The following is a 27,377-nucleotide window of genomic DNA, read 5'->3' as shown; positions in this document are numbered from 1 at the left end:
TGACTCTGGATCTTAAATGGATTTTTCAGCATTAGCAGCTGCAGAAACCACTGTTACTGCAAATCCCATTAAGTCATTCACAGAGAGATATTTAACGCAATGCAATGGTGCCTTGGGGATATAAATCCTCAAAAACAACACTCAATATACAGATGCAACAGAGTTCTTTCTGCAGCTTTAATCGGGGACACTAGAACAACATGATGCAAGTGAAAGCTGGATATATAAAACTGTACTAAAACGAACTAATAGAGCTATAAGAGCATTCTTTTGTAAACAATTTCATCTTAGTGTTATCTGCTTCAGAGTCTGGCTTATAACTATGAGAAAAAAATAGAAAACATGACAATAAATACAATTAATGAGTAAGTTCTACATATTTTAAGTCTCCAAAAAATCGATTCATTGAATAAACTTACAATACAGCTAAACTTCAGTACTGTTGAAAAAATCAAGTTATTTGATACACTAAAAACCTAAGCATCCATCACTGATCTTTCCTGGAATTTGTTACCTGTGTATTATTAGCAGTTCTTGACAATTTAGAGAGCTCCACTAGATGCTTGGTAAGGATGTCTTTAATACATTCTCTTTTAGTATTTTCACCCTCCTTTTCAAGCAAGATCTCCAAAATTACAGTGCGCAGAGCCATGATGGGTTCCTGGAAACGGAAGTCACTATCCTTGAGAAGACAGGACTGTCTCTGCCATTTCAAATAAATATCATTCAGTTGTTGAGTAGTAGAAGATCTGCAGTTATTACCAAAATGGAAAAGATCTGTTATCAATTCCTGCTAAATATTTGTGAAACGCAAGATGAGTAACAACAGTAAAGTACAAAGGTAGTTTACAATCTACAGTTCTAAGACAAGAAAGAGTCCCTAAAACCCTGCTGTAAACATTCTTGATTAAGCATTAAAAATCATCAAAAGGATTCTTATTTTGTTCTATAAGTTAAATACAGATCAAACTAAGAATAAATTCAAAACTGTGCCATATAGGTTGCCATTGTATGTATGACTTTCTTAGACAGTTCATTAACTGTAAATACCAAAGGTTCATAAGGTCAGATGTCTGTAGAATGACTATAAGTTATCAAGCTGATACAACTATGGCAGAAAAAGGCAATGTTAATAGCACTATTAAAAAGCAATGTTAAGAATTCAGCTAGAACACTGATGGTAATACTGGTCCACTACAAAAGTGATTCAAATTGAAATAACATTCAATAGAACCATGGGGATGATCAAGGAAATAGAAAACAGTGTCAGAAAGGAAACTAGTGGAGGTTGACTTAGTCATTTTAGCAAACCAAAGGCTAAGAGATATGGTTGCAGCCTTGGGGTGCACCAGGGAACTCAAAACAAAGGAAAGAAAGCAATTACTTAAAATACAATATTGACATAGTATCAAGTAATTAAAACTAGACCAGGAATAAATCCAGTCTGGAAATAAAGAGGATCTGGATTTGTCTTCCTGTCCTAAAGATAAAATCTGTACAGTTTTTAAGATGGAATATGAGATGCCCAGGAATAAAATTTGATGAAGTCGTTTTATTTGTGTGCTAGACTTGATTATCAAACATACAGAAAACTGAAAAAGCAGGACAAACCAATATGTAAAAAATACCTGGAAAATACCGGACCTATATTTTCCAACTCTCCAATTAGCTGTAGTCTGCAAAGAGTTGGATATAAAGAATACACAGACTCGAGACTGCCTCTGCATAGCTCTTCCACTTCATTCACCCTATGGATTTAACAGAGATTTTTTTTTCCAGTATCCACAAAGAATTACAAATATCCATAACAATTTCCACAGTGAGAAGAAATTAAACAGCAAATCCATTCTGTCTGGAATTATTTTGTAATACCATTGAAGTTAAAAAAATTAAATTTGTCAGTAAGTGAAAACATGATAAACATACTTATAAACTCCAAGGCACGTGTTATAACTGACTTGAAAAAGACAAGTAAGCATTCAAATCCATTTCAGAGGAAGTAAAAAATGCATACTAGAAATGAATCTCAATTAACACGCAAATTGTATATGCACAAAAGATAAATTCATGTTAAAAAAAAACAAAAAACAAAAAACAACTAGAATTTAAGTTGCAGACCAGAAGAACTGATTTTATTCTATGAATGAATCTTCATTTAAGCCCACAGAACCACCCCAACTGTTTTTTTATGTAACTTGTGACTACCATCTCTCCTTCCCCCTCTGCCTTACCCCTGCCCCTTTCTGTAAGGGCAGAATGTTGACACAGCTGTTTTGTTTGTTTGTTTGTTTGTTTTTTTACCTTGCATCTTTAAGAATGTCATAAAAAGCAGAGAATTCCTTATCTCGTAAAGACTGAAGAGCATCATACAATGACTTGTGGTACCCCAATCCTTCCGTCTCATCTCTTAAAGAAAAAAATAAAACAAAAATAACAACTTAAAAATGAAAAGGAAACTGTATTTCTCTGCAAAGCATTCAATTTTAGCTTTAAGATGAATATTTTGCCAGTACATTTTTCCGTGGCTGGATGAACTGCTGTTTCATGTGATAAAAAATTACAAAGTAACCCTTTACATTTCAAAGTAATTTAGTATTTTATAAACACAATCTGTTCTTTTAAAACAAAGAAAAAACAATAATTGTCAAAATGTTTGGAGTGCTGGAGTATATGTATACAGTTATATAATAAGACAAAACCAACATCTCAATAAAAAGTTAATCCTAACAATTCTCATGGCATTACGCTGAAAGATATGGGATGTATCTCCTTGGAGATACTCAAAAGCTGCCTGAACATACCTGGGCAACTTGCTGTAGGAGTCTCTGCTTGAGCAGAGATTGGACCAGATGGTCCCCAGAGGTTCCTTCCAACCTCAGCCATTCTGTGGTTATATCCTGACCAGTCATATGAAATAACTAATGCTAGGTATAGAACATGACACAAAGGAAGAGATTGCTTCTTACAGTGCAGTAGCCATGAATGAACACTGCTGTCTTCTAATTCAGTTTTTGAAGACCTCTCATGGCTTACTATTATCCTTCCCATTTGTTTATACACTAAACATTAAAAAGTATCCATCCCTCATATATAATTAAGACACATTTACTATATGAGTAAAAAGTGTAAATTTTCACTTAGGAAGAGCATTAAGAGATAGTTACGAACAAACAAAAAGAAGAATCAACTACATAGTTATTGAGGATAACAAAGTGATGTGCAAACAAAATAGGTCCAAGTGAAAACAATGGATTTTTGATTCAATGACTAAAATAAAGTAGGTGACTTGCACCGCAGAAATGATATTCTAATGTCTTTTTTTTTTTTTTTTCTTGCAACTGAAACAGTTGCCATTCACTTACAGAACTATGAAAAAAATAAATTGATTTACTTGACAGAAGAGATTTGGTCCCATTGCGTATTCCTCCACGCTGCCTGGTATTGTATTTCCTGTAGTTCTGCACACCACTCAGTGTTTTCATGTTTCAGTCCATTTAGATACATGGAAAGAGTGTGGCAAAGCCCAAAATTCTGCAAAGCCTGTAATTAACAAAATTACTGAAAGTTGCTTTTCCTCCTTTGATAAACCGAATTGTTTTTTAAAAGTATTAGTTTTGCCTTTGGTGACAAAGAAACCTTTGCAAGAAAGATGGAACCAAAAGTATGTCTAAACATAGCACAAAAAAACTTCTAATAAGATAACTATTAAATCACACTACTAATACCAATCACCTTGGAAAATTATTTCATTGCTACTGTGGCTGACATTCCTGGAAACAAAATTTCTATGATGCGTACAAAATGAACTATCTGCTGACATTTCTCCATTCCATCATTCGTGAGTAGTAAGCCAAAACTGGTTTTACTTCCTAGGGAACTATTTTTCCTAGTGGAGATTTGAAAAAGTTTCCTACAACTTTTTAATTTCTATCCATTCAAAGACAATAACAACTTTTTAATTGTGATCACTTACCCAGGTTACACGTGCAGCCATTATGTTTAACAGTAAAACTAATTAAATAAGTATCATAAAAAAACAAAAAAAGGGTTAAAAAGCAACATATTTTAAGACATTAAAATAAGACAACATCAATTCTATGTATTGATTTCATAAGAAATACAAGTTTCAGTAACACAGTTACTGTAATGTAGATGTTTAAATAATGAGATGATAAAAATAACCAGTTGTATTACTTTTTATATCTCATCATTTTAGGAGGCATCCAAAATTTGTATAAAATGAAAAACATTTTTAAATATTTCACAAAATTCATGATCCAAGATATGGAAAAATGGGTGAGTGCCAAAAGGACAGTAAGCCTTGGTGTTTTCAGACAAACGCTGATTTGTCTTGTATCATGCCGTTTGGCTACCTATTACGAGAGAGGACTGAACTTGATAACTGAAGAGATTTCTTTGTCCTAAAACAATTTTGGTTTTAATATGAATAACTTTATACAGTACAACGGATATCAATTCCTATATTCATTTCCTATTATAAAATAAAATTACCTCTATTATCCCTGCGTGGCAAGTAGATGGAGAGAGGGTTGCCTCAAGGTCATATGTTAGAAGAGCTTTCTCCCATACTGCTTCGTGCTCATATGTTCTTATCCTATTGTAAGTCAAGGAGAAGTTTTCAATTTAAGTTCCTTGCTAGGAAATGAAATCAATTATTTACAGAACATAAGACCATTAACGAGTTATACCGTGCTAATGGCTGTAACATTCTTCCTCCACCACAGCCATAGAGACTGTCAGGCTCTCCAATGCTTTTATAGATGTCCATGAGAAGATCCTAGAACAAAGACCACAAAACAAAGAATTACATCTCTTGGAACTAGTTCGAGCGAGTTTTATACATATGATGTAAATTTATAAATAAAGGTCCCTTCCATTAACGTTGTTATCATTGCTTAATTTTCCTATATGTGATATCTGAATCTTTTATCACCACAGAAAGAAAAATTCCGTAGTATAGCAAAACTCTTCAGGACCACCTAATTTATTAAAAAAAAATGCAGCTCTGGAACAATGAACTAAGGAAAGAATTAACTTCGACAAGGCTATTGAATAAGATTTTATGTATTAAATAAGACTTGTAGATACCATGCTACTATGGTTGTGATTACTATAAAACTTTCTACACCAGCTTACTTACCTTTTTTTAAATAAGCTATTCCCTCTGACAAAACAACAACAACAAAAAAACCCTACTTTACTGGTTACCTCCATAAGGTCGATTCGCTTGGGAAACAGTCTGTTTTGCTGTGAGTGAAAGTTTACCTGTCAGTTAGTGTTTTATATGAACTAATACTTGATTTAACTTGTCTGTCAAGGCCACTGAGTTCACTTTGAATTAGAGCATAGGTAGGACTTTCAAATACAGCCTTCAGCTCAGATGAGACCTACTGTTAATTGTGATTATATAAGAAGGTTTGCAGATTATTAAGCACATAAACATATATACCTGTAAGCTTATGCCAGTTTCTTTACTTTTTTCACTCAGGATAGTAATAGCTGTTCTTTGACTTTCTTCTTCAAATGTCAAACTTTTAGCTTTTTTAAAAGACCTACAAGAAATGTTTGAACCAGTAAAGTTAAATGAAATTTCACACAAAGAATTAAAGTAGTGCTGAATAAACACTTTAGAATTAAGGGGTACATATACCAAACACAAGATTGAGCCTGTCACATTCCCAGGTTACTCAAAATGGCAGAATGGCATTTACCAGAATGGCAAAGTAGAACCAAGAATATCCATATCAAGGAATTTCAACATCAATGCTTTGTGGTTTGTTTTTGTTTTGTTTTGTTTTTGGGGGAGGAAAGAAGGGAACAATTGTGATGTTTGATTTTTATTAAATCAAATTGCTAATGTGTTTTTGTGAATTCCTGAAGCAATAATGCTCTCTTCTGTGAAACAATAAAAACAACGATATAATATCTATGCTTACAACCATACTTTTGTTATATGTTCACTGGCTAGAGTTATTTGTCGCAAAACCAAAGCTAGTAAATTAGTTCCATATTTGGATCTTGTTAGACTAGAAGATAAAGGTAATTGTGCATTATATAAGAAAGTTCCCTCTACACAGATCAGCAGAGGATCAGTTATACACTAGAAATTATGAAATTATGAAAATTAAAACCATACAATTCTGGTCAAGGGTCTGTGGTTTCTTTCCCCCTTGTTTCACTTTTGGACATAATTTGACCAGTAGTACACTATTAATTTCCTGAAATAAAATCTGAAAAGCGTTCCATTTGGAAAGTGAGATTAAATACTTCTTGGTATCCAGAAGCACTAGCTTGAACTAATTTCCTCCAGAACACACACACACACAGAACACTTTCTGGTTAGTAATTAAAATGCCACAATTTCAAATGTGACATAGCTAGCAAACTAGGAAGGTTGGGATCACTTTGAAGGACTAAGAGTATTTTCAAGGTCAGTACACATGCCTGAGCATTTATTCTGAAGTTTCCATAGCTTTTTACACAACAAAATACTACTGGGAAACATAAAACATGATCCATTTTACTAGAAATGTCAAGAAACTGAAATCCTCAAGCCTTGTACCTTTCTTGCTGTTTGTCTATATTTATCTTGTCTGCGTAGATTTCTGCATAGAGCAAGGCTGTGAAGTGAGCAGCACATGACTGTGCTGCTACAGCAACTTCAAGGTAATTCAGATCTAGCCAGAAACTGTCATCAAAAACTGTACCTGAAACAGATCTGATTAAATAGAGACTTTAATACTGTTGTAACAGACTTAACATTAAACAAAATAAATCCAACTCAACTATAAAGCCTTCCAAAGACTGAATCTACCTTAGTCCCCAAGTCCCAACCCCATACCATAAGAAGTTTATCATGCAAGAAGTTTTCAGAAAACTCTTTCAGCATAGTTATTATCATTTAAAGCTAGCCATATTATTCTATAATAAATGTAAGGTTACTACTAGATCTTTATTCTTTTAAGCAATGTTCTCTATCCGATTTTTCTTTTTTAATCTAGAACATCAACAGACCTTAAAACAGTCAAAATTAAAGTTAAGCAACATTTTGGAAAGCCATAATTCACCTCTTTTGCCTTCTTAAGTAATTAACAACAGCAAGCATGGTTCGTCGAGACACTTTATCCAGACTTCTGAAAACCTGGTTTTCTTGCTCTAGGATGTATATTTCAAAAAAGAGAAAATAATGAACTTGGGTCATAACAGTGTCCTTTATATTGCATTTATTGCTTCAGTAAGATCCATTGCATAGAAGCACAATGCTTGAAGAGACCTCTATCATTAGTCCCTGAACTAACTGCAAGTTTGTAGAACTTACCTCTTCAGCAACCCAAAGCTTGTATGACTTGCCTGTAAAGAGGCTACAAGACATTATACAGACTGATTCCTTTGCTGATTTGTTATTGAAGAAGTAAGTCTCAGAAGGTATGGAAGATATGGCAGAATAGCTACTGCACAAAATATATATATATTAATCTGAAGTTATTGTATTTGTGTTAAGGGCCATGCACAAATAAGAGAAATATATGATTTCAGCTCCTGGAATTGAGTTCAGTCATATTAGACTACTCCCGCTGTATAATAACAGAGATCTTTTTACGTAAATTTCTGCTCACTCCAAGCACAATGTAATCTGAAAGGACACCAGTCTGCTGGATTAGAAGGTACATTCCAGCCAGACAAAGCAATTCAAACATTTATCCTCAGGCTAAAAGAAGGTCCAATAGCTCTCTGTCTACTCCAAAGCAGTACTTTCTTTTGAATGGAACTTACTGCATTTACTCAAACTCAGCTACAGTTATTTTGGATTACAGCCTCCTTTCATTCTACTGGAATGGAACAAGTCTCTTTAATGTATAGGGAGACCATCATCAACATTGGACAGATGTTCAAGCAAGGGTTAATCTTTTTTTCCAAAGGGAAAATCTAGGTGAAAATGCCTTTATTCACTTTTAAGGAAGGAAGAAACTTAACTGCCTGTTTGCGATTTTAAGAGACAGTCCAAGTTTTAGTCTTGCAGCATACAACACTGCAACACATCTGAATTCAGCAAGTAAGAAACATTATCCAGTTGTGAATAATAAAAGGAGATATACAGAAGAAACCACTTGTGTCCTTTCAATGATAAGCTTCAAAATGACAGATACCTCCACTGACCAAACAACTGGACAGAAGTTTCTCGAATTCTATCTACCTACAAGTACACATCATGTATTTGAAGTCAGAAGAGTCTTCTCACAACCAGGATCCCTCTTCTCACTGAAAGAAAAATACTGTGACATTACCTGAATCAGAACTTGGAGGTGTAGCTGATCTACTAGAAGAGACAAATCTGCAACAGGCTGTAAAAAACTTCTGGACATGAGCTGACAGAAGATTTCGCCAAGATTCATTTGAATCATGAAGAAGGACATCGTGAATCAGGTATGGAAGCAAGGTTTGACACAAGTCTGTTTTCACCTAGAATGCAGTTAGGGAACAGCTGCTAAGAAAAAGAACCAAAAGCCCTTCTTTCTCAGGTTATAATAAACTCAAAAAGCCTAACAGCTATTCTACTGTCTTACTGTACAACAAAACTAAAAACTAAAATGTATCAATTTAGACACAAACCTGAAAACTATTCAAAACAAACATGTGATGTTTAAAAATGAACGTGTAACATACAAAAACGTGTAACACTCAATATAGCTGTACTAGTATTCAGTTTAAATACTCACACATACTTCAACTGATTGCAATTCTCTCTCAAATCTTGTATTCAAAAATGTATTTTATGTGCAGTATCTTGACTGTGAAGTATTTGATTTACTACTAAGTAGTAACTTAACAGAAGAAATTACTATTTGTTATCAACCTGAGTAATCATATAATTTTGTGCATCACAGCCCACAGAAGTCTGTGTATAACTCAGCTCACCTCACACAGTGGCTTCATTAACTGGAGAACTTCGTTTTTTACACCTCCACTGTCCAGTATTGAACGGGTCAGGCTCTTGATCCAGGTCTCGTGACTTTCTCCCAGAGGAAGCCACAGGTTTGCGTCATCCAAAGTTTCTAAAGAAGCCTCTGAATTGTTAGTTGGTAGTTCAAAAAACTAGAAGAGAAAAACATATATTGCAAATATAAACAAATGCAGCATTTAAAAAACATACTGCGATCTCCACAGATTAAAACATATTAAAACAATACTGACTGTGCATGAACTGATTGAAAAGATCGACTTTGTTCATGTAAATGTAAAGTTTTACACGGAAATCTGAAAGTATTAATATTAAAACTTTACAAATAACATCAACAAGGTCACATTAGACAGCACATTTAGGTTTCACATTAAAAGTTTGAAAACCAGGAAATATCTGATTTATGGTTAATTACGTAACCTTTTTTCTGACTTATTTTCCACAAGGTTTTTGCATCAAATGATGGAATCCTGAGAAAGAATGCATTAGATTTCTATGCAGGCAAACAGAAATGATCAGTATAGTAATGAAAGCACATAGCTTTCTAACATCACATTGGTAATTTCCTATCTGAAGAAGCCCCAGATACTGAAACAGAAAGGAAAAACAGATGTACAAAAGCAACAACATCTGCAATAAGACAGATGAAAAGGTCAACCCTTGGATTCACCAAAGATGATCTCAAAAATGTTTTCAAATTTACTTTTTTTTTTTTTTTTCTATGCTTTCCCTACCCCTCATATCGTGTAAATAAGCTATATTAGAAGAAGTACCTTTTTCCTAGACATTCTGAAAGGCTGTAGATAGATTAACATGGGATCACCTCTTTTTTTATAAACTTCCCAAAATTCAGTGCCAGACTTGGTGGCTAATATGTTTTTCAAACATGAAACAGCAGCAGCTCTAACATCAATACTGAAAGAACAACATATAGAATGTCATTATTAATAACTTCATTCAGCTATTTTATTTTCAAAATCACCTTTATAAACACACAAGGCAATGAATTCCATAATCTAACAACGTGTGCATCACATCAAAAAAATTTCATGACTAGGATCATAGAATCATAGAATAGAAGCATAGAATCATTAAGGTTGGACCTTAAGACCTCCAAAATCATCTGGTCCAACTATTACCTTGCCACCAATGTCACCCACTAAACACTGTCCCAAAGCACAATGTCCAACCTTTCCTTGAACACCCCAGGGATGGTGACTCCCCCACTTCCCTGGGCAACCTGTTCCAATGTGTAACTACTCTGAGAAGAAATTTCTCGTCTGCAACCTGAAAATACACCATCCCATACCTTGTTATAAAGCAAAGCCTCAGTATTTACTCTACAACATCGCTATCCTCTACAGCACAGAAGAGATTCTCTGGCTCAAGTTTAATGAGACAATTTCCAGCTTGACTGGATAAGTAATCTGAGCCTTGAGGAATCACATGGTTGTGTGTTAACAGGTATGAACCAAATGCACTTTCAGAGGTGTTACTCAGATATCAGCAACATACAGCTTAACAGCCCCTATTAAACTTTGGACTGAATAAATTAAATAAATAAATATACTCACGAATTATCTGTTAAAGCAGTATTTATTTGAGTTAACATTATAAAGACCCACTGAAGCTTTTTATCTTCAAGTAAGTCTGCTGCTTTAGAATCCAGTGCGTTTTCAGCATGCCGAAGAGCTATGGTAGAAAAATCCATGGGACCTATTTCTCCCAAGCAACTTCCAACAGCCTCTGCAAATGAAAGTAATTTTATATTTTTACACACATTAAAACAAGGTTTGACCCTAAAAAAAATGCTGTGACTAGTCAATTAGTACAAACCATTGTTATGAGCTCATTATTATGAGGTTAAAAGCTGCAAACTTTTATAAATAATCACTTCAGGAGCTTTATGATTAAAATCACATGCGTGTTTCACAGCTTAATCCTCATAAATAATACAGTTATGCTTTCTAATTCAGTTTTCTCAAAATGTATATTGCTCTGGATTTTGCAGATTAAATCAGACACAGATTTTATTTTTGCTTGTATCCAAATCAGGTAAGTGCAAAAGGTCAGAATCACAGCCACTAAGGGAAATCATTTTTTCATTCCCTAAAACACAAGACTACATACAAGGAAAAAAATGACCTTGACTTTGAACATAGTTTCTAAAAGAGGGGGATATTAATTTTCATTAGAAAGGAATCAATATTTATTTCTCTGTTTTTTCCTTTCTACTTGCCACGCTTGATAACATTTCCATCTTCTACAATATTGCTTTTAACAACCAGAGCAAACTGAAGATACTCAGGTTGTGTTTTGGATTAAGTTTAACACATCATCTAAAGAAACACAATGCAGAAAGGGCTGAAACATACAGCTTGCAGAGGTGCTGCAGAGTGTTGTATCATACTGAAGTCAATGTGAGCTGCAATTGCAATAATCGGTTATTAGTACTTTAGACAAATACATATATTAAGGCAAATGTTCTCATGATTTGTGTATCTAGCTGTTTTAGACATCTAATCTCAGTAAACATCACCTTCATGGAAGGAATTCCCACTTGGGGAAAAGCAGATTTGTATTTTGACATTGGTACATTGGACTAAACAACAATCAGGTGTTCAACATAAATGGTGAGAATAAATTTAATAATACACGAGAGGCTTTAAGATGGACAATAATTATTTTGATTTCCACTAAAATATGCCTTTCAAATTTTCAGGTAAATTCTCTTCCATTTTTCTTACTATTTTTCAACCTACTTAAGCGACCCATGTAATGGCAGGTGTCTTCATGAGTATAAAAGAGACTAGGGTCTAAACTGATTTAAATTTACAATATTAGTCTAAATTGTTATATGCAGTGACTGAAAAGAAGATTCATTCTAACCATTCTAATGATGGTTACCTCTAGCAGCAAAGGCAAAACAGCATTGGGAAGTAACACAGAACAGCCATAGTTTCAAATCTTCGTTTGCAATGACAGCCCTAGGTGATCTGTGAGACTCATTAACTTACCCAGCACTGCTTTTTCACCTGCATGATTAAATGCCTTCTTGGACAGCTGCAGTAAGCTCACCACCAGTTTCACTATTACAGAATCTTCTGGTTTTTCTATCATTCACAAAGAAAAACAAAACAAAACACATTAAAACGTAATTTCTCTTTTTCTCTAAGTCCTGCCACAGAACTTCATCTGTTCTCATACTGTGATAAAAGTGATAATAGCTGCTCCCTACTCAGCTTCCTCACACCATTCAGCAGTTCACAGATCTCTGTTCCTACTCAATCCTCTTCCAAGCTTACAAGGTCTAGATTGTTCAAGTTCTACTCTGATGTTTTCCCACACAAACTTGCTGGCCTTTTACAAATACCCTTATTTTCAAGCAGAACTTTGAGACTGAAACTGTAAATGATATTCAAGACGTGGACATAATGCACTTAGGGCCTTAGGACAGATGACTGTGCTTCCTCGAATTTTACTCTCCATTTATCTAAAGAAAATTACATCATCTTTTTTTATATTCCACTCATTCAGTAAAACAAGCAGATGCAGATTTGACGTAGAGGAGAAAAATGAAATGGCCTTGTTAGAAACGTCTGAAATCCAAAATAGGAAGGAACTAGGTTTGGACTGGGAGCTAAAGCAGAACATTGTGATATGGTAAGGTTCAACTAAACTAAATTATATTATTTTCAAACTTTTGTGAGATTTATTTTCTAACATATTAGGCCTTTCTAAAATCTAGTTTTGGTAATGAAGCTACTTAAATGTAATTGTAAAGGAGCAGGGAAACTCATATACAAGAAAACTCATTAAGCAGCCATATAACAATATACTTACACATTATCCTCATCATTCACAATAATGTATGCCCCACTCCAAGAACTATATGGGCATTTTACCCTGTCTGTCATATAACACTTCATAGAATATTTATAACAGGCTCTGCAGGAGATATTTCAGATTTTGTATCAATAATACATGCCATTCTACTCTGCATGTGAAATTGCAATAAGGTTACATTGCTAAACATACCAAAAACCAGGACACAAAATTTGATGTCAAATTAGAATAGGGTTATACTGTTACACATCGAAAACCAGATACAGATGAAATAAAACACATAATCAGATGTCTGTACCCTGGAAAGTCTTCAGGAGATCCTTCATCTGATCTTTATATCGTTCCAACTGTTTGCGTAAATCATACAGTCCTTCAAGTCGTGTTAAGGGCAGTGAATCACAAGCACTAACTGAGAGAAAGTGATTCATTTCCTGCAAAACAACAGATTGTATTAAGCACAGGTTACACACAAATAAAGGCTTCAAGTAAAGAAGTGGTACACAGCAGTCCACAACGTGGAGATTAAGAGATGCAAAATAAGAATGGAGACCTAGGAATACCTCAATTTCTGAAACTGGCAATAAAAACGACTCACATCTAATTTAAATCTTTCTCAATTACACATATAGTTCCAAAACTATTTTGCTTTTAAAAGTTTTATTGCAAAAACCACTACACCATGAGATATAATTTAAAATGTAATTACCTCCAAAAGAGAATATGGTCCTTTACTGTATTTTATCTTCTGCTGAGTTGTTCGCAAATCTTTAAAAGCAGAATATTCAGGAAAAGGATCTAAGCGCTTGATTGCATGGTACAGATTTTCATTATCCTTATTGTCTATCACCAGATACTTCAATAAGCCTAGGACCTGAGCATAAAAAGTAAATGAAAAGTAAAAAAGAGAAACACTTTGGAGATGTATTTCTTTAGGTTATAAAGTCTGCATTTCTCTTAGTTTCAATAAACTGAGAACTCTATGAAAAACTTGGAAAGATAATTCATTTACAATATTAGAACTTGTAAAATTTTCAGAGGCATAGGAAAATCACAGGCATACTCTAAAAAGGAGTTTTTGCTACTGCCTCTTTCCTAACTGATAACAAAGTGTGTATTATCACAACCTACAGTTTTATCCTGTCTTTTGATAAAGCTCATTTCATGTATTGGGCAATACAATATTGAGTATGATTTAGCAACACACTACACCCAAGCAGGCCTTTTGATGTTACTGGGACTTTTAAAATTTCTACTATTTCTATTTTATCTACTAATTTTTAATTTCTACTGTCTAGTGTCAGTAATTTGAAATCCCAACAAGCGCCTAAAATAATGATTTACTGTCCAAACCTCTTAACTCTGGCAGAATTTGTTTCATAGCAGGTTTACAATTTAAATAAATGCTTGCATAAGGGATAACACATTTTCTTTGAGGAAACGTTTTTCTTTTGTGCTTTACTTACTAACTAATGAATGCAACTGGATATTCAATACAGGCAGCTTTGAAGATCTACAATCTAAGTGATGAGGTTTTTGTTTGGACACTTGTATTTATTTGAAAATTATTGACTAGTTTCCATTCAATGCTGGAAGGAAAATAAATAGAAGAAACTGAAAATTCATCACTAGAGGAAGGACGTCTCTGCAGGAAACATCAGAAGATTTCATATATGACAGCAGTTTGAATTTGGAGAAATTTCTGTCCTCCCCACTTTGTTTCTGCCCAGGGATGCCCTGACACGTTGCTTTCACAGCTGTGCATGTAAAATTATTTGCACAGCGATATTATAAAACGTCAGGTTGGTGACCACTGGGCTGGGAAAAAGGTTGCTGGGTAATTATCAGCTGAACCAGTGTAGCTCTACAGTTGAATTGGAAGCATTAAGAGGTCAACATACCGCTTGCTACACTGCAACCACAACCAACATATGGTAAAATGTCACCAGAGTAAGTTAGAAGGCAAGTGTGAGGACTCAAGTGCAAGAAGCATACTCATTTCTCACCTTCAGCTAGAGATTAGAAGTCTCTGAAACTAACTGTATTTCCATCCCCAGCAGACCCCACATAAAAGTTATCACCAGAAGGAAAACGAAGCTTGTCACACAACAGAAACTGCTTCATTTCTTTGTTAAGAATGAAGTGCTAAATATACTTTTAGTATCGTTTTAATTGATTAACAGCTGAACCACTGACATCTGTTCTCTGCACCTATTTCTTCTTTGTCTTCTAAACAGCTTCCCCCTCCAAAGGTCTCCATTGTATTTCCTGCATAATTTTCCACAAGGTAAGAAGCAGTGTGGCCATGGCTAGGTGAGCGCTTTGTAGGCTACTGCTTGGCTGCTTGATCTCTTGTAACCAACTTGCCATCACCAGCAGTTTACATATAGCTATGTTCTGTCTTTCTTTTTCTTTACTGGTACCACTGGTTTGGTGTCTCTTCTCTACTGAGAACATTTTTTCTGAAACTTACCTTGAAGGTTTTATACATCTTTCATATTTGACTGAAACCGACACAGAAATTCAAAGAAGACATGAAAGGCATAAGGACAGCATTAAAGTTCTTTAAGAACTAAAAAAGGTAACTGTTTAATAGGTTAAGTAAACAGAGAATTAGAAAGTAAGTGATAGAGTAACCTCAGCAATTATGATGGAATACATCTCCATCATTGCTTAAAGCCATGGGCATTACAAATACAGAACACAGAAACACCAAAAGTAGACATTTTTATCTAAACAATTATAGGTATAGAGTTACATGCCAAATAACATTATGATGTTATTGCTTTGTATACTTACAAAGCACAGAAAAAATGAACTGAAATTGAACACTAATTTAAGAATTCCTTTTATGAAGTGAACATAAACTTAAAAGCTAACAGACAAGGAATAAATACAAACAACTGCAACTCAGAACTACCTGTTGCTGAATCTTCGGTTGGTCCACGGCAAGAGGTATTAGTGTTCCTACAATAACGTGGAGGTGGCTCCCTAAAGCATCATTGCAACATGTAACTGCTGTGTGGCAAACATGATGAAGAAGATCACAACACAGTGAGAAGCTGCGCACGGATATGTCTCTGATAACAGGTCTGCCACAGGAAACAAAAAATTAAATTAATGAAATACAAATTGCCATTGTCTTGAGTATTAAGCTATTATATAACAGGGAAGAATAGAGGAAAAAAAGGAATATGAAGAATCTTTATGGGAAAATCTGATTCTAAACAAAAATTATCAAGGCTCTAAGGATTTAGCTCAGGAGATAAAGGAGAACTGAAAAACACACAAATTGACTGAAACACTTTAAAAATCAAGTAAAAAGCATACAGAAGAATATATTTCCAAAAGGGAACAAAATAAAAAAATAAAAAGGCTTTTGGATTATTGACACCCATGACGTAATTGTCATATTTACCTGCTGTTGATGTGGTGAATCAGGGTATAAATTACATCACGGAGGACAAAAGCCCATGCTCCTCCTAAACCATCTTTTATCTCTTTAAGTAACAGAGTAACAAAGAAATGATAAATTATAAGAACTCTGTGTCTCTTGTAGACATTGTTTGTATCTGATGCATGTTTACAAAGGGCTAGAAGAATTTTCTGGAATGAATCCTAAAAATAATGGATGGGTAAAGTAAGCTGTGTTCTTCACAACATATGCAATAAAATAGCATTATCTTTGTAAAGATAAGTTTCTAAGGAATTATGTTAGAAAACAGGAATATGTTTATGCTGCATCATTTTATACACCTTCCTATTTGCTATTAACAACAGAAAATCAAGTGTTTGAAAATATGACAGACTAAAGAATTTTACACTGTCATTAAGGGAAGCTAACTTTAATATTTGAATTGTAGACAGTAATTAGAAAAAAACTGTCCAAACATAATTACTTTAGAATGTTTTTCAGACATATGCCAAATAAATAAATTACATCTAAATTGTATCTGGTATACACACATTTCCCCAGCCTTTAATATAATTCCATTTATACATTACTGGATATGCATTATGCAATTATACTCTAAGCCCTGGAATTTTTGTGAGGTTACCATATCCCAGAACTTAGGACTTCTTCCTTTTCACAAGGCAAAAAAAGAGAAATGTGTTTAAGTTTGTATTTCTTCCTCAAATATACATGATGAAAATGTCTAACTAAACTTAGATGTACCCATAAAATGAATTTTATATTCTAAAGGAAAAAAAAAAAGTCATTATTACATACTTTACATACTTACAGGGCTTTTAGTAAGAACGGCTATGAGACTTTTTAATTTGCTTTTATGACAGCTGCTAATATAGTCCAAGGTTGCCTTAATCACGTAAGACGGAAAATGAGGAGGATTAGGTGAAGGATCCAGTTCCCTGAATGAAAAAATAAGAGGTGCTGTTTTTTGGTTTTGTTTTGTTTTGTTTTTTCCCCAAGAATCAAACCCCATGTGTTAAATGACATATGTCTCATGGAATAGAAGGAAAAGTCCTAGGAAATCCTTTCTACTTTCAGTAAGTGAGAAGCTCTCAAAACACCAAGCAGAGTGACACACTTTTTATTCTTAACTCTGTTGCACCTTTAAGGCAGTTTTCAAGGTCTCATTTCTCTTTAACACTCTTTTATTCTTTTTTTGAAAGACCATATTGCTAAAAAAAAATATGTCTAATATAAGGTACCTTGGAGGAAAATCTAAAAATGAAAATGAAACTATTTTTAGCATTCAAATATTTCTATTAGCCAGGAATTAGTTAAGTTGACATTGTTTAAGCAATTTTCTTACCAAGTACAAGAGCAGCCACTACAGGAACTGCTAAGAAAAGGTTTACTTTCACTTCTGACTTATAAGTATTTACAGACCTTTGAAAGAATGACTTGAAATTAGTCATTAAAACCTGGCTAATTTTACTGCAAGTAAAATTTTACAGGGTGGCTTTCCATCCTAGTTTAAATTGATCTAATCCAACATTGCCATAGTCCAGAGCTTATTAACATACAATGGAATTATCTTGCCCACCTATTCATTCTTTCCATTAACTGACATATTGTAGAGAGATTCCCCTTTCCTGATACCACGGAATAACTATTTAGAAAGGATGCACATAAGGTATCATCACTAATGAAAATAAAGTCCACTAATTCTCAGTTTCAAAGTTCTCTCTTCTTATGCCTGAAGGGCACATTTTAATACACAATGTTATACAAATACACTCATATATAATGTTATAGAAATACGTTAAAAAAAAAACTACAAATTTTTTAAAATCTACAAATACCTACCCTATGTATTTACTGAGATGAGACCCTTCTGCCTCCTCATTAGGTGGCTCATGTAAGGTCATCAACAGTTCAACCACAATTTCTGATAAATTATTATGAGATAAATTGTCGATTTCCTAGAAGAAGAAAAATAGTATTTTAGTAAGAAAAAAATTAGCTAAAATAATTTAACACTTTTTTTTTTCCTTCTGTGAAAACCCATCTTTTCTTGTCTGGATTCTCTATTTGTTGAATTAGTCAAGACATACAATTTATTCAGAAATTACACCTGGTTAGGTCTTACCTATGACAGTCACAGGCAGAAGAATTGCTTCCCTTGCATTTGGAAAAAAAAATAAAAGTAAGATTAATTCTTACTACTTGTTCTGTATACAGTCTGCCTCTGGGGAAGAAGGAGAGCCTTCAGGAAGTATTAAAAATATTTTAGGAGGAAAACATGACTTACATAAAGAGATATGTAACAGGGGAACTCAGGCTTGTATAATTAAACTTCTTTTTATCACGTTCTGAAATAAATTATACTTCAGATACTGTCTGCCTGAAGGATACTATTGAACCCCAATTACCTGAAAAATCTGGGATACAAATTCAGCTAGCTTGGCTGTATTACAACAATAATCTTGTATCTATAAACATGAATTATTTGTATTTTTACAAAATATATATATAGGAGTTTCCTTCATGTCATACAACTCAATTTATGCATTTAAAACTGATACCTGTTTCCCTAAGCAGTCTTCATCCTTAAGCACGTCGTACACTTTAGAAGCTGTATCTCTTTGCTGTGCTACTTCACTCTTTCCGTGGCTTTGATAGGCAAAATATGGGAGGATGTTCACAAGTATCTTTGGAAAACAGTCTGCCAAAACCTGCCTCCAGTCTTTTTCAATCTTGTTGGCCAGTGATTTCACATCTTCAAATTGACTTCTAATGACCAGGTGTGGAACCAAAACTTTGTAACAAGACCTACACGTAGTAAATACATTTCCAGAATGTCCTTGAATTGCATTTTTGAAAAAATCTCAAGCATAATATAGCAAATACCATTCCTCCGCTAGATTCCTCTATAACTAAGCCTGTAATTATTGTCTAGCTAGTGCTAGACAAAAAGTCTTTGCAGCATAACTATAGTATAGAAGATGCTAATACATTAGAAAAGCTCTCAATACTTCTTCCTACAGTAAAATCTTGATGCGTAACTACATTTAGGTATTTGAAACCTTGTGTCATAATTGTAAATAAATCTAGATAAACTGCTTTCATATAGCAAACTTACCTGTAGAATTCCTCAAGGCTAGTATAGTTCAGAAGTACATAAGGGAAGGCAGATAGGTTGTATCCCCTGTCATTTATTTTCAGCCACTCCACCACCAAATAATCCAAATGTGATGTCATGAAGTCTTCTATACTTTTATAGCCAAAAATGTCAGATACTTTTTTCAAAACCTGTGCATTAAATAAGATTATAAAGTAGCACAAACAATACATGATACAATGGCATAGTGAAAGTACTACTTGTCCACCCCCCTACCCTTTTAACACTTATTCATGTAATTCAGTTCCTACTTAGCACAACCTTTTTTTTTTTTTTTTTAATTTCTGTTTCTTCTAAGAAGGCAATCAAGAACTATACCTGCCTTGGAAGAGGTATCATGCAAAGAAAGGACAAACTGGTATATATTTTGCTGGGTAAAGACTGCACATAGAACAAGAGACATTGAGTAGAAAGTGATAAAAATGAGAGACCACACACATCAAAAAAATGACCAGCATGATAGACTGTAGTACGAACAGCAATTATTTCAGTACACCCTTATGAACAGCAACATAAAAGTTCATCAAGACACATACCATCTTCCAATACACTGCATTTACTTTACATATTTTCCACATTGGAAAATTCAACTTACTTTTAGAGGATAGAAAGAATTTTTAATGAGTTCTGAAATCTTTAATGTTCAAAAATCTATTTGTGTTTTAGATCTGTGCTTTTAAGGTACAGGATTTACTGTTAAAATTGCTTTTTATGATATCATTACTTCTGTGTTAACATTATACAGATTATTAGATTTAATTACAAACTCATTCAGATATTTAAGTCTCACATTAGCCATGCATTGCATTAAAAAAAAAAAACAACTTTCAAAATTGACAAAAGCATTTTGCACCATTACAAATTTGCTTTGCTTCATTTATAACCTAAATATAAACCAGATTTTTTTTACTTGCCTTTTTCACAAGGTGAAGTTCTAACCCATTCTCTTTCACAGACTGGCAAATAGCAAACAAAGCTTGCTTTTCGCATACAGGACTGCAGCACAGAACCATGGTTACAAGCATCAGCAAAACTGCTTTTCTGTTACACTGCTTATCCAAGAGATCTTCAGAACTTGCACCGTCACTAACCTGCAGGAAGAAATAATGAAGACCTTACATAAAAATTCTGTTAAAATAATCTAATGCTGTTAAAACAAATTGATTGTTAAAACAATCAAATATCTGAAGAACTAAATTAATAAATTAGAACAAAGGGTGCTGATACAAACACTTCTGAAAATACTGCTTTGGTTGCTTAAAAATTAAATCCCCCAGCTGTCTGCTCCACCTCTCAACCAGAATTTACTGCCTCCAGCATGTTAGCATACAAGCTTGTATCTCATATACTTTAGTTCACATGTAGTATTAGCAACTCAAACAAAGGCAACACACTTAGCAGACAAATAACTGAGACACTAACAAGTCTCCTCTTGCTCCTTTGCAAAATTTACTGCCTCTAAAGCAGATACAGCAGCAGGATTTTCCTCAAGTTTTTTTTTTTAATTATTATTTTTTATTAATTTCCTAATAATAACATATGTATTACCATGTGAGGAGAAAAGCACAAACCACTAAAGCATACATGCAAGAGCCACCTTGTGATTCAAATACAGTTCTTCCTTTCCTAATGCACAGTGTTGACTAGTGACAAATACTGAATAAAAGTAACACGAAACTGAACCAAGGACAGAAGCTAATGAGAGATGACAGCAAGGAGAGGTGACAGAGCAGAGAGCTGGGGCAACAGAGAAAATAGATGAAACAACGAAGAGCTGGAGCAACAGAAGTCTGTAGGCAACAGATGGAACGAGATCACAGGGATGAGGCCTCAACAGCAAGCCCAAGCTACAGGACAGCAACCCAGTGCAACAAAGAGAGAAAACACAACAAATAGAGACAGCAGGTGGAAATATGATAGACCAACAAAAAATATTATGGAAAGTATGGATGACTAGGCATGGTAGCAAGGAAGAGGGAAAAATGAGACACTAATAGAAATATTAATAGTTGAAGAAATTCTGCAGTAATATACACCACTACATTTCCAGTTACTGCTATTAAAAAAAAAATACTTTTCTTTTACTTGAATTTTCATCTGAATATTTTATATTTTAAGCAAATTTTAATTTTGTGGAAATCAGTATCCTAATACCACTGGAAACATTACCTTACCAAAATATGTAGTATAAAAACAGAACTGTAAAAGTACATAATTTAAATTTACCTTGCCACCTATTCACTATTTATATATTGTTTAGAATAGTATGGTTCCATTTTCCTTTGATTCTTAAATGTTACAGTAGTAAAATCTGCAACAAGTAGCATTATACAGTCCAAAGCATACACTGAAAAAGCTGACAGATTTTTAACGTGGACAAAACAGACTGACTGAACGTATAAAGGATTACCACGTTGTTCCACCACCTCAGATTACCAGAAACCATGAAGAATTAATATTCTTGGAAAGCTAAACACACTTATTTCAAAAGTCATCATATTCACAACCTGAAAATTTGGCAAAACTAATGATTAGATGTTGTTACCAGATTGCTCATTCCTTCCTGAACTCTGAGATAGGCATTCTCAAAAGCCTTTTGCTGGAGCTTCAAGGGAAGAGGTTTTGACAATCCAGAAGAATCTTTCTGTTTCACATCTTGAAACAAACTTCAAAAAAAGAATAATTATTAGCGTAACACTTAGTCTACAGAATTGGTGCATATTGTGCAAAGCAAATAATAAGATTCTGCTTTTCTATACACTCTAATTTTCTTCTTCATTTTCTTGTATATAGCAGTCCTTCCTTCCTCTCCCTCAAACTTTTTTCAGTAACAGGAAGATTATCTGCTGGGGCTAAAAACTGAAATGAAAGTTTCCCAATCTCTGCCAGTGCAGGAATCTAAACTTCAACTAGTTGTCACAACGGAACATTCCGCCTCATGAAATATGTTGGGAATACATTTACTAAACAAATGTACATGTATAAAGAGTTTCTCAAATACATATATATATATATTTATATATACACACACACACATAGTATACAATATATATAGATATATATGTGTTTACATATAATGTATATACATATATTATACGTATTAAATATATATATATATTTAGATAAAGGCACAACTCACTCTGCTACAAAAATTGGAACATCATAGTGGATTGGACCAAACATCACTCTAGCTATTTCTAAGTGACCAACAACAGATACCTAAGAAAGGTCACCATATGTTTGCTTTGTATGTAGAATAACACCCTTGAAAACATCCTAATATTTGACCACTGGAGACCTAGGCAGATTATGAGTTAGAAGTGGTGACTATATTTAGTATCCTTCAATGATTTTCTCTTTCATGAATTTGTCCAGTCACTTCTTGAGCCCCTGTAAACTTTGGGCATCTAGACAGTTGAACATAGTAGGATAATAATCATCATAATTGAATATTGTATGAAGTAAACCATATTTTTTTAGAATCTTGAACATGTTAGCTTCAATTGATGTACCGTAGTCTTGAAACTGGAAAAGACTAATAATCTTCATTTTATTCCACTCCAGATTTTGTAATATAATATCTCCTGCAATTCAATTCTTTTTATGCTGAAGGGCTACAATTTATGCAAACAACTGATGTGTGTAAAGTGTTCCTTACTTTTGAACATCCCTTCTCCACTCCTACTCCAGTTCCATTATATTATTTTTTTTGAGAAATGGAGAAAGAACTGTACATGGTATTCAAATATACAAGATCCTTTAAAATAGTTTCCATGCTACACAATGTGACCAACTTATTTCTAGAGGATAAACAACTATTTCATATTCAAGTTTTGCATAATGCATCTAATGCAAAAATTACAATTATACGCAGTTTATATATATGTACATAATTATATATATATATTTATATATATATATATATGTATACATATATTTATATATATATACACACATACACATATACACAGAATACTTCATAGGCTTTTATATTCCCTCAAGATCAATGCCCCAGAACTACTAGAAACAGCAGGTATACAGTAGCAGAAGTAAGACCCAGTTAAAGTGAAAATTACTGTTATTCTTATAAACAGAAAAAATATCTACATCATCACCTGGTAATCGACTTTGCAGCAAGAATGCAAACTTGATGGTGACTATCGGCGAGAAAACGTGGGAAAGCATCACACACAGGAAGATCTCCATCTTTTAAATTAAGGATAGCCCACTTGGAATAAGGATCAGCCTGAAAAAAATGAATATTGAGGTTTAAAATAGACAGAATACTTACAGTGATATACTTACTGATGTACGCACAAAAATCTTTAGAAACTGTTTTCAAGCACATCATAAGTATATATGTAATATGCTAATGAATTTAAATAAAAATGGGATTACCTCAAGCAGGGCTTTCATGCAGTTTAAAAGCGCTACTCTTACTGGTGCTGTGTATCTCTTTCCTTGAGATAGCTTCCTGAAATACGGAACATTTGAATAAATGAAAAAGTTGCCAACTATTTTGAGAAAATTCTAACAAGTTTGTTTCTGCTCCTTGCAGTTCATTCTTTTGTGCTTAACAGGTAAATTTGGCAGGATTTCATGATTTTCCTGGTAATCTACAATAATAAGTAATATTTATTTTTGATTGCTCAAGTTATCATTTGTTATCCAGTACTTGTGATGCTTATCCAGTTGAGAGTAAAATCTTTGTTAATATACAAATGTGTAGTGTTTATTTCTATAACACTATCATCTTAAGGACTGTAAAGACACTTTGATACAAATATGACATAGAAATCTGGAAAGTTAAATGCTGGATAAAGGGAAAGCACTTGGACTCATGGGATACCAATAGCAAGACACACAGTCATCACGTGGATAACGAAGTTAAAAATCTTATGCCCAGCAAACAGACTTCTGCATTAAATAGATAAAACATACCAAAAGGCTTCAATAATTGCCAAAAATTGCCCTTGAGCATCCCCTGTCTCTTCTGCATGTGCGCTGGACTGGCCCAAACTTACTGCTATAGGCAGCAAGTTGTTTAAAATTACTTTACAAACATCTTGGTCTCGACGGTAGAAGGAACACACAGCACTGTGAAACAAAAAAAGAAAAAAAAAAAATCTTGAACCACTAAGCAGTTCTCAAATCCTGTAGCTGTTGAACTAAAATAGCTCTAATAATGCTAAAATAGTTTCTCTCTTACAAAAGAGGTTTAAGAAGCATAAGAACTTCATCTTCAGGCAAGAGGTTTTCTTCAGTAGGAAGCTCCTTCAAAAGGACCAAGTACTGGGGAAGACAACAAAAAAAAAAAAAAAAAAAAAAGAAAAAAGAACCAAAATGGAAAATAATTCTTAAGAAAGTAAGTAGACTACAAGAAAAACTAGAAGACATTTTCAGTAACTGCCACATAGAATGTCATCATGCAGTAAGGATACCTAATGTCAGCTCTTACGTGTTAGAATCCTACCATCTTTTTATGCACACTGTCACAGTAACATTGCTTATGAAATTTTTGTGTTTTGCAACCAAAAATATTTCCTTTGTAAACTAAAATACAGATCCTATTCTATGACAGAGACCATTTTTAGGTATTTAACAAATAATTAATGATAAAGGCAAGACGTTTATACTTCTCAGCTGTTTATTTTCTAATTTACAACAAATTCCAACTGCTCCTTCCCCGCCTACCCCAGCACACTTCAAAACATCAGAAGTACCTTTTTTCTGATCTTCTCAGAGGACTGATGACAAGAGAAAGGGCACTAAAAATTCACAATTTTAAAAACAGTACTGGAACAGAGGGGAGTCTTCTGTAAAATAATCTCACACTCACCGTGTGCAGATGCAATGGCTTAGCACTGTCAAAGACGCTCCTATCAGTTAACATCAACAGCTTCCTCCGTATATCAGAGGCTCGGAAGCTCACTGTGCGAGTTTGGACTGTAGTTGCACAAATACATAAGAACCTCAAAATTTCAAGGAGGAGTAAATCCTGCTTTGTCAACTGTTCTTCAGCTAATGGACTCACAGCACCTGAAAATAAGGTTCACATGTAAGAAATGCCTCTCCAAGTACAACAAAAAAGCCTTATAACATTTTATGTCTTTACAAAACTAAGTTCTTACAATAGACAGAGTACTAGAAACCTTTATTTGTTATTGAGCAGATACTGCAACAGTAAGTAGTTTCTTGAATGCTTCCTACATCTAAAAAGGCCCTCTTTAAAACAGATGCTTTCAATGTTATGTGCTCATACAGATGGATTATTCTCCCGTCAAAGTACAATGAACACAACAGAACCATTTTTTTTGTGCTGTTCACTATTACTTAGGATGTATTTTAAACTACAGATTCAAAGCTTCCCCAACAGTGAAATTATGACAATTACCACTATATTAATGTCCTCATCCAAATTTCAATTATAACCTAAAAGAAATAGTTACAAATGTCACTTCCTGTCACATTTAGAGCTCTGCCACATTTAGAGTAACTTTCTGCAATCCCAAACTTTAGAACCATTTATTGGATGGCTGGAGAAGATATTTCTAAACACATTTATTCAGCATGATGGAGAAAACAGACCAGCTCTTTGTTGCAGTAGTATAACACCATGATTTCCTTTCCAATAACAAAACAGAAACCATAGTCCTGATTAGACACTAAAATACGCATCATTTTAAGAAACAAATTAAAATGAAAGAGAACATCAGTACTTACAGGTCTTAACAGCAATAAACACCTGTCCTAAGAACATACAAATTCATGTTCCTCCTCCTACTGGTCCAGAGATACAAGAAAGCTGACCTTGCCAAGAATTACTGATCAGCAAAAGAAATGAAAAAGGACTACTTTTAAGAAAATGAAGCACAACCTAATGACAGAGACAGGTAGTCTACAGACACACCTTCTCTTCTTTTCCAAAACTTCTGACTTTGAGCAAGTTAACTAGTTTCCTGCATTTCACTATTTGTAAAATAAAAAATAAACTTCTAATTTCCAGATGAGCTAGAGTACTTGATTAATATCTTTAAAACACTAATGAAATACAAAAATTGTTTAGAATGTACCTGGTTCAACTATTACCTGACTAAAAACAGAACAACATGATACCTAACTGTCATTCAAGGAAAGAACAATTTGTAAAAACAAGGCAGGAGAGCGGGGTCTTAATCTTTCGCAAATAGTTTTGGACAGAGAGAAAGCTTACCTGTTACGTTTTGCATGTCACCAGATTCATTTGTACCGCTGACGTCAGTCACTGAATGACCGTCAAATAGATTATCAGATACCTGGTTATCTGCTTCCATTATACTCTCCTCAGGATCATGCCCCACTACATCCATTTCTCCTAAGTCACTTGGTTTTCCAGTAAATGTCATCTGACAAAAACACAATATTCTTTTAAAGTTGGCTTTTAATGACAGGAGAAAACACATAAGCATAGAACGAGGAAAGACACTACAGTTTTCCAGTCAACTCGAACAGGTGAAGAAAATAAGGGCTACACTGAAGCGATGCATTTCACTCTTCGTGATAAAACTGTCTTCTAAACATGTGAATTGTATTTGAACTATTCTCTTCAAGACATAAGCTTCCTGAGACAGACATGTTTTTGTGTTTTACAGTGCCAAGGACATTGTTAGTAGTTGAAAAACAATTCTCTGGAAGACACCAAACTTCCCACCATACTTCATAATTACACAGAAATGAAAAGGCAGCGTACGGCCTTTTTGAGAGCACAGTAATTACTGTTTTCCCTACTAGATGAGAAGCTAACAGAAGGTAAATTCCTCAGGTTCTCCTAACCTGAAAAAAAAAAAAAAAAAAAAAAAGGATTTTGCCTACCTAGACCTGACTACAGCACAATCTGCCAAAATGAGAAGTTTCAAAAGTTGTAGTAAACCCAGTGATGTGCCATCCTATTACTTTTGTAAAAGATAAGATTACTTTTGTAAAAA

General features: G+C 34.0%; 1 protein-coding gene across 1 annotated transcript in view; it reads right to left on the bottom strand.

Annotated features, from left to right (window-relative positions):
• The window catches only part of ATM (ATM serine/threonine kinase), a gene marked incomplete at its 5' end in the record, with an annotated part of 66,521 nt that overhangs the window by 21,728 nt on the left and 17,416 nt on the right, over positions 1 to 27,377 (bottom strand). The window contains 30 exons of the mRNA XM_084306309.1: positions 515 to 749; positions 1,629 to 1,748; positions 2,302 to 2,406; positions 3,392 to 3,540; positions 4,513 to 4,615; positions 4,710 to 4,798; positions 5,471 to 5,573; positions 6,584 to 6,739; positions 7,089 to 7,176; positions 8,307 to 8,481; positions 8,938 to 9,114; positions 9,754 to 9,895; positions 10,555 to 10,726; positions 11,998 to 12,093; positions 13,125 to 13,257; positions 13,533 to 13,697; positions 15,744 to 15,915; positions 16,242 to 16,441; positions 17,068 to 17,194; positions 18,099 to 18,214; positions 18,818 to 19,064; positions 19,375 to 19,544; positions 20,328 to 20,504; positions 21,959 to 22,079; positions 23,529 to 23,659; positions 23,812 to 23,887; positions 24,355 to 24,510; positions 24,623 to 24,705; positions 25,253 to 25,452; positions 26,627 to 26,798. Coding sequence (XP_084162435.1) covers positions 515 to 749; positions 1,629 to 1,748; positions 2,302 to 2,406; positions 3,392 to 3,540; positions 4,513 to 4,615; positions 4,710 to 4,798; positions 5,471 to 5,573; positions 6,584 to 6,739; positions 7,089 to 7,176; positions 8,307 to 8,481; positions 8,938 to 9,114; positions 9,754 to 9,895; positions 10,555 to 10,726; positions 11,998 to 12,093; positions 13,125 to 13,257; positions 13,533 to 13,697; positions 15,744 to 15,915; positions 16,242 to 16,441; positions 17,068 to 17,194; positions 18,099 to 18,214; positions 18,818 to 19,064; positions 19,375 to 19,544; positions 20,328 to 20,504; positions 21,959 to 22,079; positions 23,529 to 23,659; positions 23,812 to 23,887; positions 24,355 to 24,510; positions 24,623 to 24,705; positions 25,253 to 25,452; positions 26,627 to 26,798 — 4,356 coding nt within the window. The remainder of the gene's footprint in view (positions 1 to 514; positions 750 to 1,628; positions 1,749 to 2,301; positions 2,407 to 3,391; positions 3,541 to 4,512; positions 4,616 to 4,709; positions 4,799 to 5,470; positions 5,574 to 6,583; positions 6,740 to 7,088; positions 7,177 to 8,306; positions 8,482 to 8,937; positions 9,115 to 9,753; positions 9,896 to 10,554; positions 10,727 to 11,997; positions 12,094 to 13,124; positions 13,258 to 13,532; positions 13,698 to 15,743; positions 15,916 to 16,241; positions 16,442 to 17,067; positions 17,195 to 18,098; positions 18,215 to 18,817; positions 19,065 to 19,374; positions 19,545 to 20,327; positions 20,505 to 21,958; positions 22,080 to 23,528; positions 23,660 to 23,811; positions 23,888 to 24,354; positions 24,511 to 24,622; positions 24,706 to 25,252; positions 25,453 to 26,626; positions 26,799 to 27,377) is intronic.

This window comes from Netta rufina, assembly GCF_964035555.1.
Source record: "Netta rufina genome assembly, chromosome: 1".
Lineage (NCBI taxonomy): Eukaryota > Metazoa > Chordata > Aves > Anseriformes > Anatidae > Netta > Netta rufina.
The sequence above is the reverse complement of the archived record's forward strand: the minus strand, read 5'-3'. Positions and strand labels throughout refer to the sequence as shown.